This window comes from Haliotis rufescens, unplaced genomic scaffold, assembly GCF_023055435.1.
Source record: "Haliotis rufescens isolate VD_foot unplaced genomic scaffold, xgHalRufe1.0.p SCAF_3, whole genome shotgun sequence".
Lineage (NCBI taxonomy): Eukaryota > Metazoa > Mollusca > Gastropoda > Lepetellida > Haliotidae > Haliotis > Haliotis rufescens.
This window is the reverse complement of record NW_025964001.1, coordinates 54208074-54228611: the sequence shown is the minus strand read 5'-3', so window position 1 is coordinate 54228611 and position 20538 is coordinate 54208074. Positions and strand designations below refer to the sequence as shown.

At 40.4% G+C, this 20538-nt stretch overlaps 1 protein-coding gene across 1 annotated transcript in view; it reads right to left on the bottom strand.

Annotated features, from left to right (window-relative positions):
• Positions 1-20538, bottom strand: part of LOC124116150 (atypical kinase COQ8B, mitochondrial-like) — a 47219-nt gene that overhangs the window by 23987 nt on the left and 2694 nt on the right. The window contains exons 2-11 of the mRNA XM_048403084.1: positions 19956-20155; positions 18510-18923; positions 14814-14880; positions 12544-12615; positions 12137-12268; positions 10222-10307; positions 7830-7970; positions 5728-5809; positions 3773-3866; positions 150-291 (exon numbers count right to left, since the gene is read on the bottom strand). Coding sequence (XP_048259041.1) covers positions 150-291; positions 3773-3866; positions 5728-5809; positions 7830-7970; positions 10222-10307; positions 12137-12268; positions 12544-12615; positions 14814-14880; positions 18510-18923; positions 19956-20150 — 1425 coding nt within the window. The 5' untranslated portion in view covers positions 20151-20155. The remainder of the gene's footprint in view (positions 1-149; positions 292-3772; positions 3867-5727; positions 5810-7829; positions 7971-10221; positions 10308-12136; positions 12269-12543; positions 12616-14813; positions 14881-18509; positions 18924-19955; positions 20156-20538) is intronic.

Sequence of the window (20538 nt, the reverse complement as noted above, 5' to 3'; positions counted from 1 at the left end):
CTCGGGTCTCCTGGTCCAGACCCAACACTGGTGATGGTTGGAGATATGGAGATTGTTTAATAGCTGCCTCACCTTGTCTCGAGTCGCCTGGTCCAGACCCAACACTGGTGATGGTTGGAGATATGGAGATTGCTTAATAGCTGCCTCACCTTGTCTCGAGTCTCCTGGTCCAGATCGACGCACTGGTCAAGCGGCATGCCCTCCACAAACTCGGTGGTCAAAACCTGGGATGCTGTTAATTCCTCTATCACCTCAGGAATGTGGAATTCTGGGTGGTCTTTCAACAAGTTTCTGGAAGTGTCATCATAATATATCTTACTTCATAGAAATGGAAATGAAATGTCCTATATATGCGTTTAGAATTCTATGGCATTTCTGAGTACATTAATATATCTCACTTCACTGAAATGGAAATGAAATGTCCTATTATGCTCTGCACCTGAATCAATGCTGTGTACCTGAATCAATGCTCTGTACCTGAATCTATGTGTACCTGAATCAATGCTCTGCACCTGAATCAATGCTGTGTACCTGAATCTATGCTGTGTACCTGAATCTATGCTGTGTACCTGAATCTATGCTGTGTACCTGAATCAATGCTCTGTACCTGAATCTATGTGTACCTGAATCTATGCTGTGTACCTGAATCTATGTGCACCTGAATCTTTGCTGTGTACCTGAATCTATGTGTACCTGAATCTATGCTCTGCACCTGAATCAATGCTGTGTACCTGAATCTATGCTGTGTACCTGAATCTATGTGTACCTGAATCTATACTGTGTACCTGAATCTATGCTGCGTACCTGAATCTATGCTGCGTACCTGAATCTATGTGTACCTGAATCTATGCTGTGTACCTGAATCTATGCTGCGTACCTGAATCTATGCTGTGTACCTGAATCTATGTGTACCTGAATCTATGCTGTGTACCTGAATCTATGCTGTGTACCTGTGTACCTGAATCTATGCTGTGAACCTGAATCTATGCTGTGTACCTGAATCTATGTGTAACTGAATCTATGCTGTGTACCTGAATCTATGTGTACCTGAATCTATACTGTGTACCTGAATCTATGCTGCGTACCTGAATCTATGTGTACCTGAATCTATGCTGTGTACCTGAATCTATGTATAGCTGAATCTATGCTGTGTACCTGAATCTATGCTGTGTACCTGAATCTATGCTGTGTACCTGAATCTATGCTGTTTACCTGAATCTATGCTGTGTACCTGAATCTATGTGTCCCTGAATCTATGCTGTGTACCTGAATCTATGTTGTGTACCTGAATCTATGCTGTGTACCTGAATCTATGTGTAACTGAATCTCTGTGTACCTGAATCTATGCTGTGTACCTGAATCTATGCTGTGTACCTGAATCTATGCTGCGTACCTGAATCTATGTGTACCTGAATCTATGCTGTGTACCTGAATCTATGTATAGCTGAATCTATGCTGTGTACCTGAATCTATGCTGTGTACCTGAATCTATGCTGTGTACCTGAATCTATGTGTACCTGAATCTATGCTCTGTACCTGAATCTATGTGTCCCTGAATCTATGCTGTGTACCTGAATCTATGTTGTGTACCTGAATCTATGCTGTGTACCTGAATCTATGTGTAACTGAATCTCTGTGTACCTGAATCTATGTGTACCTGAATCTATGCTGTGTACCTGAATCTATGCTGTTTACCTGAATCTATGTGTACCTGAATCTATACTGTGTACCTGAATCTATGCTGTGTACCTGAATCTATGTGTACCTGAATCTATACTGTGTACCTGAATCTATGCTGTGTACCTGAATCTATGCTGTGTACCTGAATCTATGTGTGCCTGAATATATACTGTGTACCTGAATCTATGCTGTGTACCTGAATCTATGCTGTGTACCTGAATCTATGTGTACCTGAATCTATGCTGTGTACCTGAATCTATGCTGTGTACCTGTGTACCTGAATCTATGCTGTGAACCTGAATCTATGCTGTGTACCTGAATCTATGTGTAACTGAATCTATGCTGTGTACCTGAATCTATGTGTACCTGAATCTATACTGTGTACCTGAATCTATGCTGCGTACCTGAATCTATGTGTACCTGAATCTATGCTGTGTACCTGAATCTATGTATAGCTGAATCTATGCTGTGTACCTGAATCTATGCTGTGTACCTGAATCTATGCTGTGTACCTGAATCTATGCTGTTTACCTGAATCTATGCTCTGTACCTGAATCTATGTGTCCCTGAATCTATGCTGTGTACCTGAATCTATGTTGTGTACCTGAATCTATGCTGTGTACCTGAATCTATGTGTAACTGAATCTCTGTGTACCTGAATCTATGCTGTGTACCTGAATCTATGCTGTGTACCTGAATCTATGCTGCGTACCTGAATCTATGTGTACCTGAATCTATGCTGTGTACCTGAATCTATGTATAGCTGAATCTATGCTGTGTACCTGAATCTATGCTGTGTACCTGAATCTATGCTGTGTACCTGAATCTATGTGTACCTGAATCTATGCTCTGTACCTGAATCTATGTGTCCCTGAATCTATGCTGTGTACCTGAATCTATGTTGTGTACCTGAATCTATGCTGTGTACCTGAATCTATGTGTAACTGAATCTCTGTGTACCTGAATCTATGCTGTGTACCTGAATCTATGCTGTTTACCTGAATCTATGTGTACCTGAATCTATACTGTGTACCTGAATCTATGCTGTGTACCTGAATCTATGTGTACCTGAATCTATACTGTGTACCTGAATCTATGCTGTGTACCTGAATCTATGCTGTGTACCTGAATCTATGTGTGCCTGAATATATACTGTGTACCTGAATCTATGCTGTGTACCTGAATCTATGCTGTGTACCTGTGTACCTGAATCTATGCTGTGTACCTGAATCTATGCTGTGTACCTGAATCTCTGTGAACCTGAATCTATGTGTACCTGAATCTATGTGTACCTGAATCTATGCTGTGTACCTGAATCTATGCTGCGTACCTGAATCTATGTGTAACTGAATCTATGCTGTGTACCTGAATCTATGCTGTGTACATGAATCTATGCTGCGTACCGGAATCTATGTGTACCTGAATCTATGTGTACCTGAATCTATGCTGTGTACCTGAATCTCTGTGAACCTGAATCTATGTGTACCTGAATCTATGTGTACCTGAACCTATGTGTACCTGAATCTATGTGTACCTGAATCTATGTTGTGTACCTGAATCTATGTGTACCTGAATCTATGTGTACCTGAATCTATGTGTACCTGAATCTATGCTGTGTACCTGAATCTATGCTGCGTACCGGAATCTATGTGTACCTGAATCTATGTGTACCTGAATCTATGCTGTGTACCTGAATCTCTGTGAACCTGAATCTATGTGTACCTGAATCTATGTGTACCTGAACCTATGTGTACCTGAATCTATGCGTACCTGAATCTATGTGTACCTGAATCTATGCTGTGTACCTGAATCTATGCTGTGTACCTGAATCTATGCTGTGTACCTGAATCTATGTGTACCTGAATCTATGCTGTGTACCTGAATCTATGCTGTGTACCTGAATCTATGTGTAACTGAATCTATATGTACCTGAATCTATGTGTACCTGAATCTATGCGTACCTGAATCTATATGTACCTGAATCTATATGTACCTGAATCTATGTGTACCTGAATCTATGCCGTGTACCTGAATCTATGTGTACCTGAATCTATGCGTACCTGAATCTATGTGTACCTGAATCTATGCGTACCTGAATCTATTGCTGCATTTGGCCTCCCTGTTATAGTCGACCTCCCACGCCAGCTCCCTCCTGGCTACAGTCATCACATTCTCCACGTACATCCCTGCAAGAAAACCAGTCATCAAAGACAGTTGTCTGAGGCATCACACTTCACTTCCTTTAGCTGTGCCAGAAACCGAAGATTACTACTTGGAACAAAATATGGTGTCATCATTGCCATCATAAGGATAAACATACAGGTCCAAGTTCAGCTCCCTCCGACATGCAATTCCAGAGTAGAAGTTTATACAGCCAAATATGCAGTTTGAAACAACATGAAGGCAAGGTCAACGATGGTCAAAGAATGAAACATGTGTAGAATCACAGAACAATGAAACAAATACCACATTTTATTACAGTTTCTACAAAAATGGCACAGTAACAGCCATAAGATCTTTCAGCTAACAGTATGGTTCCAGGTGCAAAAGTCAAAGTCAAAATTTAAAATATTGCCAAAAACAGAGCATATATGCTGAGCCCTCCTACAAACTACACATATGCCAAATTTCATTCCATCGGAGTGAAGATGGTTGAGTAATGAACACAAATAGACTGTTTAATGTGGCCGGCATACTGTTTATTGTAAATATGAACCTCTTGAGCAAATTTTGGTGTCATCATTGGTGGGAACAGGCATGCTTCATCTGTCCAATGGTTTCTGAGAAGATGTTTACAGACATCAACGATGCCGACTTGACTTCAGTCAGGTGAGCTAAATATCTTACAATCTGACTGGCTTGTCACTGTTTCACAATAATCCATGCATGTCATCTGACAGCAAGGAGGTCCTGGTTTCCTGTCACAGATGGCCCTGTCCACACTCACAGCGTGTCTACTGGAGGTCAACAGAGGGATCTGATATTGCCGCACAAAATACTTCAATGAAAAAAGTCTTAAACTCCCACTGAACCAACCAGCTTCTAAAATCCAACACACCCTGCTATTATCAAGCATGGGGATTACTGCTCCTTCTTTGATACTATGATACCATGATACCATGATACTACATGATACTCCATGATACTACATGATACTACATGATACTAACCGCCATCATATAGCTGGAATATTGCTGAGTGCGGCGTTAAACAACAAACATGATACATGTAGTAGACGTGACCCGTAATGGGATATCCTCAGATCTTTGTTTAGCGATAGCGGGAACTAAGGTCCGATTTTAATGAGATTGGCAAAGCCAGCTCCATCCACACTGTGGCACATTCATTAGCCTCCGAAGTTAGAGTGCGCAGTGGTGACTTAGCATAACACCACTGCCACAGGCCAATTTGCATATATCACGTGACCGGACTACTTACACTGGCGCATTAGTTGATGGAGGTCATTCACATGTATATCATGTGACCTAAACGTGGACTACTTCCTTGTTTTGTCAACAAACGCTAGCGTACAAGAAAATGGAAAGCTTTCAATCAGGTCTAGATGAGGTTTTGCGCACACATGGAGACATAATACTAAAAGTTCATCAGAGAGAAGCTCTAGAGTACATCTATATGCAAGAGCGTGACTGTATAGTATGTCTTCCCACTGGTTACGGGAAATCTTTGATCTTCCACTTGCTTGCTCCGCTTCTACGATTTATTGCTTAGTTCAAAGTAGATATGCTGACTGCAGTACTTGACAGGCTGTTGTCTAGGCCTAGGATAGCATACACTAAGGTTTGTAAACCTCTCAAATGGCAGATATTTGACAAAATAACTGGTATGGCCATTCTTTTCAGCAAATGGACTATACACTAAACATGTAATAGAAAATGTCAAAAAAGGCCCACGAAAAGGATCATGGCGAAGGTGGTAACATCTTTGCATCAATGACAGGGTCGAAACAAACCAGCTTCATGAGCCAGGCACTCTTGCTATGACACGCTTACATTCAGTAGTAGAAACATGGAGAAAGGTGAAGGTTACCTTCAGGTAGCAGGTTGCCAACTCGTAACATCGCCATCAGGTTGTTGATGTCACTGTCGATGCTCTTGGCCACACCCGGGTACTGAAAATAGTCATTAAACACACTAATGGTTGCTTCTCAATCACATTAAATTCATTCTCATTAAACAAAGATCTGAGGACATCCCATTACGGGTCACATCAGAATGACCTTTCACGAGCTTTGACCGACCACTGAAACGACTAACAAGAAGTCGACATCAGCCAATTAGAAAGCAGCTTTCTGGAGCTTTATGGCACTCATATCAACCTGGCGACTTCCATTTCAGACTACGCTTGAAAAATATGTTGACGCAGTTCTCGAATAAAATTTTAACTACGACTTCAGATCCCTATTGGAACATAAAAGCAAACACTGCCATACAACCAACAGAACGGTGCCAGTGTAGATCAGATATCACTTGACATAAGCATGATAAATAGAAAGGCCTACTTTTTCAATAACAATGACTGTGGTCAAAATAAAGAAGAAATTAAAAAAAAAATAATACAAGTAAAAATGAATCGGCAGAAAGAACAATGAGTCTTCTCAAAATGTAAGCCATAATATAAGAAATATACTCAATATGTAGTCCGACCAAACGTTCATGCTTGTATCGTATTGTGACCTTTTAGAAGCACAAGACTCCTCTTTCTATAGATTTTATAAAAAACAACATGGAAAAGACATTTGTACAATTACAATTACGACAAAACTCTAACAACCAAGTCACTAAGTCTGACCATCCATTCCGATCAGTCATGTCACACAACCAGCATAGGTCGCTGGGGACAATTTCTGACCCAGAATCCCCCATATCAGACTAAATAATGTCAAGTACCATATTTTCTTGAGCATAGTGCACACCCAAGTATAATGCACACCCCCCTCCGGAGGATGCAATATTTTGGGAAAAAATATTTTTCGAGTATTATGTGCAGTCAAATATTTTTTCGACACGTTTCAGATACAGTCATCATATCAAAGGTGAGCTGAGAACGTGGACCAAACATTGTTGTCATGTGTACATTGTGCCACTGTATGAACAAAGGCAACTGCCCCTAAAATAAATATAATGCGGTCGGATGTAACTTACATCCGAATTGACTCCATGAACTTTGACATATGGTTACCGTATGCTTACCCCTTACCAAGATGGACCGTAACTCGGGAGGAGCAATAACCACTAAAATCTGGTGATCAGTTAAAAAATGCCCCCTCTATATAAACACATTAATTGAAGTGACGGTCAATTGTTTTGATATCAATTACAGAAAACCGGGTAATTAAAAAAAGCCTGTTTGAAGTTATTTTTAATAGGCCCTAAATAATCTATGCAATTGTACTATGACAAGTTCTTACTCTAACTTTGGCTTCCTCTCAGCGGCTTACTTACAATAGAATTACCGGTAGAGTTTGAGTAGATCTGTGAGTAGATATGTGAGTAGATATGTGAGTAGATCTGTCAATGATAAACTGGTTTGTGTCTTTGATATCAACATTCGTCACAGGGGTGTCCACAGTTAAATGATCCATCAATTTGGAAGGCCATGGAGTCAACATCATCACAAATATCAGTATCTTTCAGACATCACTAATTATCTCACGTTACATTAAAATTCTAGCTTCTGATTGGTTAAGGAGCGGGCAATTATTTTCAGTGTTCTGCTCATGAAGCCTGGTTGTGTAGCCCACTGAGGAATCAGTCAGAATAAATCTTAGGTAACTCGCATATCTTGAATAAGTTTAGCTGAGTGGAAATGAACCGATGTTTATCCTAATGCCAGGGTAAAGGGAAGTAACTCAGTTCACTTACGTCGTTTGATACCAGTTTTGTTAACCCATTGAAACTGTGGACATATATTCCGGACCAGTATGTAGGAATGTCGGTAAGATAAATTCCTTGTCAACCAATCGAGGCATACAGTGTGATGTACCCTGAGTGCGAGACTATGTACCTAACGGCTCGGGATACGTAGGCTCACACACAGGGTACATCACACCATATACCCTTGGGATCAGTTGACACCTTATAATTTAAATGTGCACAGCTACTTTTGCTTTTCAGCATTCAAATAACTACCTGTATTTTCATGGCTATCTGACGTCCATCTAGCAGTGTTCCTCTGTGCACCTGGCCAATGGAAGCCGCAGCGAATGGCTTCTCATCAAACGTCTCCAATTTACTTCTCCAATCAGATCCCAGTTGTTTTGTCAATGCCCGCTGTAAGAAGAGGAATATACACTTTGTACATCACGGCTGCCTCGTGACTGGTATGCAACTGGAGAGCTATGACTGTCATAACTCATACGTTAACTTTGTTTCAAGGTTGTTTAAGGCAGCTGTCTGCAATAACAAGCTATATTACATCCAGTGTTCCTGCTGGCTTTTGAAACTGCCTGTCCAGGTGGACTGGCAACTCTGAAAACTACCAGTCCCCCCTAATTATGCTTGTCGTAAAAGGCGACGACGGGATCGGGTGGTCAGGCTCGCTGACTTGGTTGATGCATGTCATCCATCCCAATTGCGCGGATTGATGCTCATGATATTAATCACTGCATTGTCTGGCCCAGACTCGATTATTTACAGACCCCCGTCATATAGCTGGAATATTGCTGAGTGCGGCGTTAAACAAGAAACCAATCAACAAAAAAAGTCAGTCCCGAGCTTTCAACAAATCAAAAACGATATGAAAGTTTTATTCTTTCAAAATCATGTTTAATGCCATGACATCATATCTGAAGAAACTCAGATAGATCTACACGTCATTCACAAAAAGTTGTGAACATTCTCATTTTTTTAATATTTCGTGTCTAAGTTGCTAGAAATAAAGATTTAATTTCATAGAAAAGTGAATGTTATTTCCTTGCAGTAAAAACAGATGGGGAACCCTGATGGACAGACAAACTGACTTCGTTCGAAAATATACTAATATGAATATGGCTAATGTTTTGTTCTTCAACAACAAAGATTTATAAGGTACTTTATTTGCCAGTCCACAGGGACTGGCAGTCACATGAATTACCGGTCCATGCCTAATTTAACCAGTAAAAAACTGTTAATTACCGGTAAGGGAACACTGACATCTGCCAGGAAATCATTGGTTTGAACCAGACAAACAAATCAATGATTCTATGAGCAACATCTGATGCTTTCTGAATGACGGCACACAATGAACTATGCCACCGAATGTTAGAGTGTAGGTTCGAATCCCGGATAGGACCCATCCCCCAAAAGTAATAGAATTTGAACTTCATTAAGAAAGTGTTGTCCCAACTATAACATATGACCGGGTCCTACTCGTACCCACCCAACCCGAGTACTATTAATCAAGTGAATGCTGAACGCCAGACAGGGTAACAAAAAGTACCATCTTACAACATATTTTTGCTATGATGTATCTTCACGAATTCCTCCCCTGCCAAACTAGGCTGGAATTATGGTGTTTTATTGTGGCAGAACTAACAAGTTTATGCATAGTCCAATCAAAATCGCATAACGAAATTGACATCTTGTTTATAAACAACGTAAGTGCTGTCGCACAAATTTCTATCAAGTGCAGGATTTGAGTATGTGTACCGTAAACTGGGCATCGACAGATATTTTCCAAATATTTTCATTTTTTCAATCATGGTGCTCAAATTGGTTGGTTGGTTGGTTTGTTGTTTAACACCGCACTCAGCAATATTCCAGCTATATGGTACTCAAGTGATTTGATGCACTTCGCGAAGTAAGACCCGTTTTATTATAATAAAGATCTTGATTAACCATCAGATCCTCTTGACTAGGAGCTGCCATTTTGTTTGAAGCAAATGTATTGATTGGTCAATAGGAGGGTCATGGAAGGGACATAACAAGTAATTGCCACTGGTGGCACTACGATCAAGCCACAAAAGTCAGTTAACTCCCTTGCCTCAGGAAGAAGGGTATGATGCGATCAGGATCCAACCACCAAACCTTCTATACTCCAGGCAAATGCTCTATCCACTAGACCACAAAGGACAGACGCCTAGGCCTTTGCCACACATTTCTTAATATTGTTTACAGATTATTTTCTCACCAAATAGCTTGGCTTGGTTGACACAAAATTAATTTTGCAAAGTTCAATTTGTTTAATATTATTTGAAACTGAACTTATCACATTGGTCGTTTTTTATGGAAAAAAATATTTTTGCCAGGTCTGTCTGAAATACAGGATGCTTAACATTTTGACAGAAACAGGAATATGTCAAATTTTTGTCATGGCAGACTTTGTTGTGTTGATAAGGTGCTGTGGCTAGAGACCCCAATAGAATGTATTTCATCAATCATTACTGGAACGTTAATTTTATGGATACTTTTATGGTGTGTTCTTTTTATTTTTGCTAATCCAATTACGACAGAGATGGAAGACATTAAAATATAAATTATTTTATGTAAATTGTGACTTAGTTGAATCTTCAAGCCAAATTATTTTTTTCAAATGTCACCTTACCCGCATCTGGGATGAAGGCATGAAATCTGCACTTTGCCGAACTCTCTCAAAAATCTTCTGTAACTGTGGATTAATGAAGGAATTGTCTGGAAAGAAGAAAACTTTGCCATTAAACATCTTGCCATCCCATCAGGACAACACTCGACAATCTGCATGCAAGGCAGTTTACTGATCAAGTTTGTCAAGAATTATCTCCCCTTGACCAGCACAAAATGCTTCATCACATTACATTCTAAATTCAATGGTGGATAACATGTTCCATCATACCTCCATGTCAGAATGAGGAGAACTGATTAGCCTTGGAGGGAAATGAATTTCTCAGCGGGAGAAAAAATCACTTATACCCCGCCACTAACAAGTCTGGCTGCACATGGATTTCTGAGAGGCAGAACAAATCTCTTATACCCTGCCACAAACACGTCAGGCTGCACATGGATTTCTGAGAGGCAGAACAAACCCCTTATACCCCGCCACAAACACTTCAGGCTGCACAAGGATTTCTGAGAGGCAGAACAAATCCCTTATACCTCGCCACAAACATGTCAGGCTGCACATGGATTTCTGAGAGGGAGAACAAATCCCTTATACCTCGCCACAAACACGTCAGGCTGCACATGGATTTCTGAGAGGCAGAACAAATCCCTTATACCCCGCCACAAACACGTCAGGCTGCACATGGATTTCTGAGAGGGAGAATAAATCCTTCATACTCAGCCTTCAAAGCAAAAAGCCGCACGCTTTTTTCTGAGTCAATGAAAGTCACGTGACATAGCACAAGTTAACCTCAGCTCAATCAAATAGCTATCAATTTTGAATTTGTCCCAATTTATTTACATGTCATAATATAACATGTCGGCAAGATTAGTTTGCTGTTGCAGCATATATTAACCCCTTTAATCCACAAAACATTTGTGACTTTCATGACACATCACTGACCTGAGCAGGGGCGGTCAGGTAGCCTAGTGGTAAAAGCGTTCGCTCGTCACGCCAAAGACCCGGGTTTGATTCCCGACATGGGTATAATGTGTGAAGCCCATTTCTGGTGTCCCCCGCCGTGATATTGCTGGAATATTGCTAAAGAGCGGCGTAAAACCATACTCACTCACTCACTGAACTGAGCAACTAGTCCTTAGACTTATATACTCATGACCACAAGAACAGTGGGTCTAGGTACATCTCTGGACCAGAAACAAACACATCTACAAAACATTTTTTGGTTTAATTTCTGTTTTAAACAACAATGAGATGATATCAGAAACTTGTGTAGAAATACTGTACAGGTTTTGACACATTAAATTTAGAAAACACCAACTTGAAATATAAGTTTCACAAAGTTAATACTGCAAATCTTGAAATTAATGTGAACGTGACTTAAATGCGAAAAATGCAAGTGGTCTGCGCTCACATAATTAAATATGGCATTTACATCAACAATAAGACATTTTGGATAGCAGAAATACCAACTTAGACATACGCTGAAAACAAACAACTATGTATTCCACATCACTGTTAATGGAGCAGCACTTGTAACAAGCCTATAAACAATGTCATTCAAACACTATTTACATGACACGAGCCAGCACGCATGTATTGTTTTCAGCGGAAGTACTCTACTCAGCGCTAATAAGCGATGCTATTTTGTGTGTGATTGGATCAATGAAAGGTTGGATTAGGGTGAGGATTCTCCTGTAAACCTGACAGAGGACATTTTCTTAAGATAGGAATCCACTGATGCTTAAGAGGAGGGGGTGTCGCATTCATATTGAGTCGCGTTTTTGGCTAGGGCCAGCGGTCGCATTCTTTTGGAGACCCATTTATTTCACGATTTACAGTATGTAACTTACAAAAGACAAACCGACACACAGACAGACATGCTGTTACATGTTTATATCATGTCGCTGGTTGACAAGCCTACCTTGAATGCTGAGCATCTGGCCAAGCTTCAGCGCTGCTCCCCGCACGCGACACAGTGTATTGACGATCCTCTCCGCATTAGCCTCGGTCAGGAAGGGGCTTGAGTCCAAAATACCTTGACCTTTGGCAGCATCTGAAACAACAAGCAGCAGGAAGTGAGTGAGTGAGTGAGTGAGTGAGTGAGTGAGTGAGTGAGTGAGTGAGTGAGTGAGTGAGTGAGTGAGTGAGTGAGTGAGTGAGTGAGTGAGTGAATATTGGACATGACCCTTGATCTGTAAACTGAGATGCGCCAGTATTCAAGTGTCAGGAATCACTGCCTCAACTACCAGACAGAAGTGTTAACAATGTGTATCTATTTCATTGTCATTTCCAAAGATACTTAGTTAAATATTCTTGTTGCATTCTTACTGTCATCCATGATGCCCAGTGACCTCCGTGCGACCTCGGCTATGGCTCCGGCCCCAAGACCAGCTGCCAAACCTAGACAAAATACAAGCAATTACTGGTGAATAAAACGATGGAGAAGTTCAAACGATATTTGACTTTTCAATCTCATCAAACATATTACCAACTGGTTTTAAATAAATGGGGGTCATTTTGACAGGACACGACAGAGGTCTCCTGTAGTGCTTTCCCTGTGTCAAAGAAAAAGATGAAATCGTAAATCAATTATCATTCTTAGTGATAAAATCCCAAGTGTGTGGATGTCACCAATTCGTGCAGCCATTGCTAATGTCAATCAGAACGCGGGGCGGTCAGGTAGCCTAGTGGTTAATGCATTCGCTTGTCAGGCCGAAGACTCAAGTTCCATTCCCCACATGGGTACAATGTGTGATTCATTTCTGGTGTTCCCCGTGATATTGCTGGAATATTGCGAAAAGCAGCGTACAACCATACTCACTCACTCAATCGGAACGTTGTTTTGCAGGTGAAACATTGTAACCCACTACACTGCAACGGTTCACTATTACAAGTGATGAGATGGCGTAAAACAACATTCAGGTCCCCCGCCAGAGATCAGAATTTCTGATACTGGTCTTCCTCTCAGAAACCCTTGGTAAATGCAAACATTTCCTATTATTTTGTGAGCTTGGTAAGCTGCTGACACAGTGTTGATGGCTGCCATATAGGTAGCCACCACACCGCCCCACAGATATCCAGATTCAAAAAGGACAATTTGAAACTCGAAATCCATATCCTGTGAACATCAGGAATGTGAGCAGGTATTCCCCCCCCCCCAAAAAAGAGGAAAAGTCTAGGGGGGTTCCCAAACCCCACCCCCCTTCGTGCAGTTTGGCCAACATTCACAGCAAGAAATGTAAAAAGTCAATGGCAAACATTCATAACAAATGGAAAACATCTCTTTCACTTATTGGCTTAAAGACAACTTTATCTTAAAAACAAGCTATCATTTGAGCCACATCTTGATAGAAAACATATGACGTCCGAAAAACCTATGACCCGACGATAAAAGTATTGTGTCTCGAATAACCATAAAGGCATATATGATGCTGAAAGCTCTGATCGAAAACAGGACAATCCGCGACAGTTGTCCGGAAACATGATAATATTTTTCGGAGTATTTTTTTTTATATCTTTGATGATTTTTTCCGAGGACTACTGTTTGGAAAAAGACAATGGGATTTTCCGGGTTTCCACGATGCCTGAAAGATGTATAAGGGAAAATCAGTGCTTGGATCATCCATGTAAACTTCATTGGTTTCAAATGAGACAGCATAAAAGTATATGCCATTTGGTTCAGGTGAGCTAACAATGATTACTTGATCCTCACCAAATGAACAAACAAAACAATCTACTTCATGGAACAGTTTCACTTGACATTGGTGTCTTGATATCAGGAAATATTCTGCCAACATGCTGTATCGGGTGTCAAAGCTTGCAATGTTATCTTGCATGGTCAGGCAACACTTTTTTTTAGTTTTCAGCTCAGAGATTCGAGTGACTGGAACCAAAATCCACAGTTATGGATGAGTAACTTCTTTATTACAATTAGGAGTGATGTTTGGGTATAGAGTCTAACACCCTTACGAAGCAAATGACCTTGAACAGTGTTAGAACCATATGTTTATTTTGTTACTGAGGACTCCAAATCTCTGAAGATTCGTTAGAGAATAGGTCTTCAGCAACCCATGCCTGCCAAAAGAGGTGATTGTGCTTGTCGCAACAAATGGGATCGGGTGGTCATGCTTACTGACTTGGTTGATGCACGTCATCGTATCCCAATTCTGTGTATCTAAGCTCATGATGTAAATCACTGGATTGTCTTGGCCAGACAGGATCATTTACAGACCGCCGTGTTAAAGCTGGAATATTGCTGAGTGAGGCATTAAACAACAAACAAACAACAACAACTTAGTACTTTCAAAGCTTCTCAAAGAAGTTAGCTAAATTTAGTTTCTTTGCCAGGCATCTTCATTACCATATTTGATGGATTAGGTAAATAATATAGACCCGTGTGAGGATTGCTGGCTCACAGGATCTCTGTTAAAGTCCCTTGCCCTTGTGACTGAAGCATTGGGTTTTCTGGGCATCGACCAGCCAAATGCTAATTTTTATATAAAATTGTCAGGCAGCCAGACAATGTACAACTTGCCACAACATAAGCTCACTTTACTTTCAGTTTCAGTCAGCGGAGTTCAACATCCGTAGAGCCATACCTCCATAGCTGAACAATCTGCTGACTCGGGATGCTGGGACTCGCCGCTCCCTTGCTCGGGCACTCAACTGAAACATGTTTCAATAGTATTCATTAATAACACGCATGGGAGCAGTTTAAAGTACATTGTTAGACAAGACTAACTCCTCAACATGCTCAAGTCATACGCTCCAGATAAGTGGTGTACTTGCATTAAATACGCAAAATAAATTTCCTTTGCCTGATTAATTTTGAGTTGCTTGCTTACAAATACTCATAAAAAATTCAAATAACACATTACTCGGCTCAATTTAGCTGTATATTAGCCGCCTATTATTGAAAAATGCAACTAATATTTATGTCTACATGCACCAAGTGCATGTAAAAATAGAATTTGATTTTTTTTGTGATTCACCCTTACTTGTCCACACAACAATGATCTTTGAACACCCTTAGTACCTCTCAGCTTCGTCTACCATACTACATCACTAATCATGCTAATTCCTGTATTACCGTATTCAACGTAATAAGCGCCCATGGCGCTCTCAAAATTAGAAATAGGGGGCTCTTATTAGAATATTATTTTGGTGAAAAAAACAGAGTTGGAAGATAAATTTCGAGGTTTATGCTGACAGCCTGAAATGTTTATGTACGACAGATATATTTTTCCAGAATTAAATTCCCCATAATTAAGGGTTCCTATAACACACAAGTTGTATTATACGCGAATAAATAAGTCTTGTGTACATTGATTAATTGGAAGGGGTGCTAATTGGGATTGTTCACTAGCCAATATATTGGCAAATATCGCCATGGGCGCTTATTACGTCGAATACGGTATTTAGACTAGTTTATGCCTGTTTCAACTTGATAAGTTAATGGGAAAATGTGCAACCTGTATTTGTCTGGTGCAACTAGCTTTTCATGTAACAATTCACCTGGTGCAAGTTAACTCATTAAATCACACTCTGCACAAACGTATCCTTTTCAACGTGTGTACCTGTATTTATTTACAGCGCTTTATTTACTGATGGAGAGTAGTAATCACAGATATGCAGAGCTCCAGATAACTTTTTGAGCAATTGAGTTTTTACTCTAGGGTTTCTATTTTAGTTGGGTTATTAGATTTTTCATTGGGTAACCAAATCTTTTCACTCATCTATTCACCACTCTATTGGGTTTTTCCCAAAATTAGTGAGCATTTTAAGATTTTTAAAAAATGAGATAATGTTTTACATGTATATAACTGTTCTAAATATATAGGCTTGAATCGGAAAGTAAATTAGCTCGTAATTGTGTTTCGGAAATTAGCTCCTTTGTACGCATGCTGTAAAAGCTTCATTGGGTATTTATGCGAGCTGTTTTTATACATTTGAGTTTTTCATTTAATGCATGCATTTCTGTACGTAAGTTAATTTAAAGTAATTGGGTTTTTGAATATTTTGGGAGGGTATTTTACACAAATACGCTGCTTGTCGGTAGCTCTGCATATGTGAACTTTAATGTATTTTGCTGTTGTGAGTTCATGAGACATGTAACACATTTGGGGTAGCAAATGAACAAATTAGAAGTCACCCGAAACAGCATTTCAAGCAGAATTATTTAAGGGAATGTCTCCTTATTGGTGTAAAAATACCATATAGACTGGGCCCAGGGGAGTAAATTTATTGAATACCCCAAGATAACAATCAATACCCAATGTGAATGATAACATGTGAGTAAATACTGATGGCTTCAACAAGGCGGCTGAAACGTAACTGTAAAAATATTGACAGCACATGTCAAGTGCATGCTACTTCTCAATGATTTATAAAACTGGTTATCAAGGTAATGTGGCAAAGCTTTCAAGTATGTCAAGCAGATTGCCTTTTCCCACAACTTGTTTTCATACAGACCATAGCAATTCTACTTATTTTCAGGGTAAACAAATCATGAAAAGAGCTGAAAAGTTTGGAAATTTTGCATATGTGTTGATCTCTCAACATCTGTGAGTGAGTGAGTATGGTTTTACGCCACTTTTAGCAATATTCCACCAATATCAGGGCGGGGGACACCAGAAATGGGCTTCACACATTGTACCCATGTCGGGAATCGAACCCGGGTCTTTGACGTGACGAGCGAAGGCTTTAACCACTAGGCTACCCGACCGCCCCCTCAACATCTGTTTTTAAGGAATGAACGATTTTTGTCTGCAATTGGCATTTTGATCCCTCATGATTCAATAGTCATGATTATATTGATGTTACATTTCTATTGTTGTTTGACAGTTAGCAACATTCCACTATATGATGCCAGACTGTAAACAATCAATTCTGGACCAGACAAACCAGTGGTTGACAGCATGAGCAGCAGCTTCTACTGGTGGGATATGATGACAAGTACCCTATAATCCGCACCCTCTTCTACACAGCTGTATTTTTTGGAAAAAAAGTGTGCACTATACCCAAGAAAATACAGTAATCAACAATGTCAATATAGTCACTACATGATATAGTCACCTCTTATAAAAACCAATGCTGGTAAGCACTCTTTTGTGAAACCCATGAGTATGGTGTAAACAAGCCAAAATTCCAAATGGCGCAAAAAATAAATATCACAGCTTCCAAAGGATGCAATATATCCAAAAACTAAAGTATGTTTTCAATCATACCTTTGACATGACTTTAATTCGACATGAAGTTTCTTCGCCTTTTGTCAACATTGGAAGTAAACATGTTTGAGCAATTGCGTGAGTGAGTTGGGGTTAACGCCGCTTTTAACAGTATTCCAGTCACATCACAGCATGTCAGCTTCATGTGGAGTGATGCAGGTCTCAGGCATTTACCACTTCGGTGAAACTCACGAGCACGGGTATGGTGTTGACAAACCTAGGAACATAATCGGGGCGAACCAGAATTCGAACCCACAATCATAGGTTCCTGGCGTGCCTAAAGGACGCAACTCTGCACAGCGAATCGCGGCGCCTTAGACGACTGGGCCATCCGTGCCCCCTTTGAGCAATTGGGATATAATAATCATATCATAACCTCGAAAGCCTTCAGTTAGTATCAGTAACGATAGGTTTAGCAATAATTTCTGAATGAATTGGCCGTTGCAATGTAACATGGTTTGATTGGCTGGTATAATCATTTCTTTAACTCTGACGGGAAGAATGAACTCATTGAAGAGTGAATAAATAACGTGAAAATCGAAAATGTCACATTATGTGAATATATAAACTGAAACTGGAAATTTAAATTCATGATAGACAGTTAAAAAGATAACTTTCTCTAAGTTTTTACGTCATATTTCAAAAGTATTTGCATGTCCCCTGGTTTCATGAAATGTCCCCAATCTGTAGGGGTCATTGGGCCCCACTTTTCCAGTTTCTGAAATGAACACTGCATGCAAGTCACAGGCATGACCATTCATCATCCTCAATCCTCCTTAGTGAGTGAGTATGGTTTAACGCCGCTTTTAGCAATATTCCAGCAATATCACCATGATCACAGCGGGGGACACCAGATATGGGCTTCACACATTGTCGGGAATTGAACCCGGGTCTCAGGTGTGACGAGCGAACGCTTTAACCACTAGGCTACCCGACCGCCCCTAATCCTCCTTAATTCGCTCTTATGACAAGCATGAGATACTGAAGAGCCAAGTATTTCAAGAAAAAAAAGGGGAAAAAAATCAGCACGAATCTGAGATTACTTCAAATATGAAAACACTGCCCTACCTGCTGCTGTGGGTTTTGTACATGTGAAAATTGCACTTTGGAAGGTGGTTTAACCGTTGTAGGCGTTTGTTTGAGATCTTGGGTATCCGATTTCCCTGGAATAGTGTCCTTGGCAACAGACTGTGGACGGCGCTGATCAGGATTTTCTGCAGCATCTGTGGAGACGCTGTCACTGCTGCCATCTTTGTGGGCCGTCTGTGTTGAGAAGTCGAGGTCCTCAGTCGCTGCAGACTGGATGATGAAATCTTCAGACAAACTGGAATCACTTGCTGAAAGATCTGAGGTAGACGTTGTCTTGGGAGGAGGATCACGGCCACGGACTCTCTCCATCACTGTTGATGTTTGAGCTTTCACGGTCTCCACAACATTTGCAGCAGATCCCGAAAACTTGGAAATTGTTTTCTTGATGTTCCTCTGAAACATGGAAACAGAAGATGTTCATAATAAGTCTGTTCTGCACATAACCAATTAACATCTGAATTAAGTTTAACCAAAGTTTCACATCTTAAATTGTAGTTATAAATAGCTGGATTCCACAAAGCAATCTTACCACTTAGACAACCATAACTTCCATACTTTATCATAGACTTAAGACACGAAGATCACTTTGTGAAACAGGGGCCTGAAGCCTAAATGAGAAATTCTGAGCAGCTATGATTCAAGTTTCATGTACTTGACGTATGGGCTTCATGCGTTGTATCCATGTGGGGAATCGAACCTGGTTCTTTGGCATGACGAGTGAACACTTTAACCGCTAGACTACCCCACCGTCCCCATAAGCCATGACATATAATCCAGTCTGTATCAGGTGGGACCCTTGAAGATTCCGTGGTAGAAGAGGTCTTCAGCAACCTATGCTTGTCGTAAAAGGTGACTATGCTTGTCGTAAAAGGCGACTAACAGGATCGGGTGGTCAGGCTCGCTGACTTGGTTGATGCATGTTATCGATTCCAATTGCGTGGATTGATGCTTGTGATATTAATCACTGGATTGTCTGGTCCAGACTCGATTATTTACAGACCGCCGTCATATAGCTGGAATATTGCTGAGTGTGGCGTTAAACAAAAAACCAACTGTATCGGGTGGTTGACAGCATGAGCAACAATCTGCACCAGACAAATACAAAGTAGATATCATGGTGGTGTTAAATAAGTACATCAGCTCTGAGGTTGGCGAATGGTGATTTTCAAACCAGTGGTTCACAGGATGAGTGTCATAAGGGTACAGTGTCAATCAGGACACATACTGCAACAATCGAACCCACACTTAAGTCAGAATTTACACAACTGGGAACTTATTCAACCTTGGAATCCAAATGTGGTAAACAGTTAGCATTTCACATACACATCTGAATGTTTTTGAGAGGATGAACGTTCACAGGAGTTTGAGGGAAGGTTATTGTACATATTGTTGTGGCCATTATTGAGTAATAAAATGGCATCTCACCTGAGCCTCTTCAGGCGCCACCATGGCTGAACTGACCACATCTTCAACATTTATGCCTGCATCTTGTGCTGCGGTCCTGATGCTGGAGTTGGTCCACACTCTCTGGCACGCCTTCCCCTGGTGTTCAACCAGAGCCCGGGTGATGAACTCCAACCCTCGAATAAATCCAGCTAGATCACTACTTATCCTCGACATCTTACCTGTACGGTTTAGAAAAACAAATTTTGCAATTGAATTCCTACTGAAAAGCATTCAGGTAATTCTGAGTGACATCACATCTGCTGAGATGTATAGCTCATATGGCATATTTTACTATTTATTCAAGTATACAGTTAAAACAAGAAATTATTAAAGGAAAACAGACATAGTTATTGTAGCAGGTGTATATATTTGTATTTTAGTTTTTTTGTAAATAAATCTTTTTCAAGTTTTGTTTCTGTTGAACTATATTCAACAGAGGTGTGTTTTTATCCCATCATTCTAAGTCCAGCCCTCAGTGATCAATCACAACCCAAGCTCTACTACATTCTTTGTCCAGCTCTCTACTGATCAATCACAACCCAAGCGACCCTGTGATTGGCCA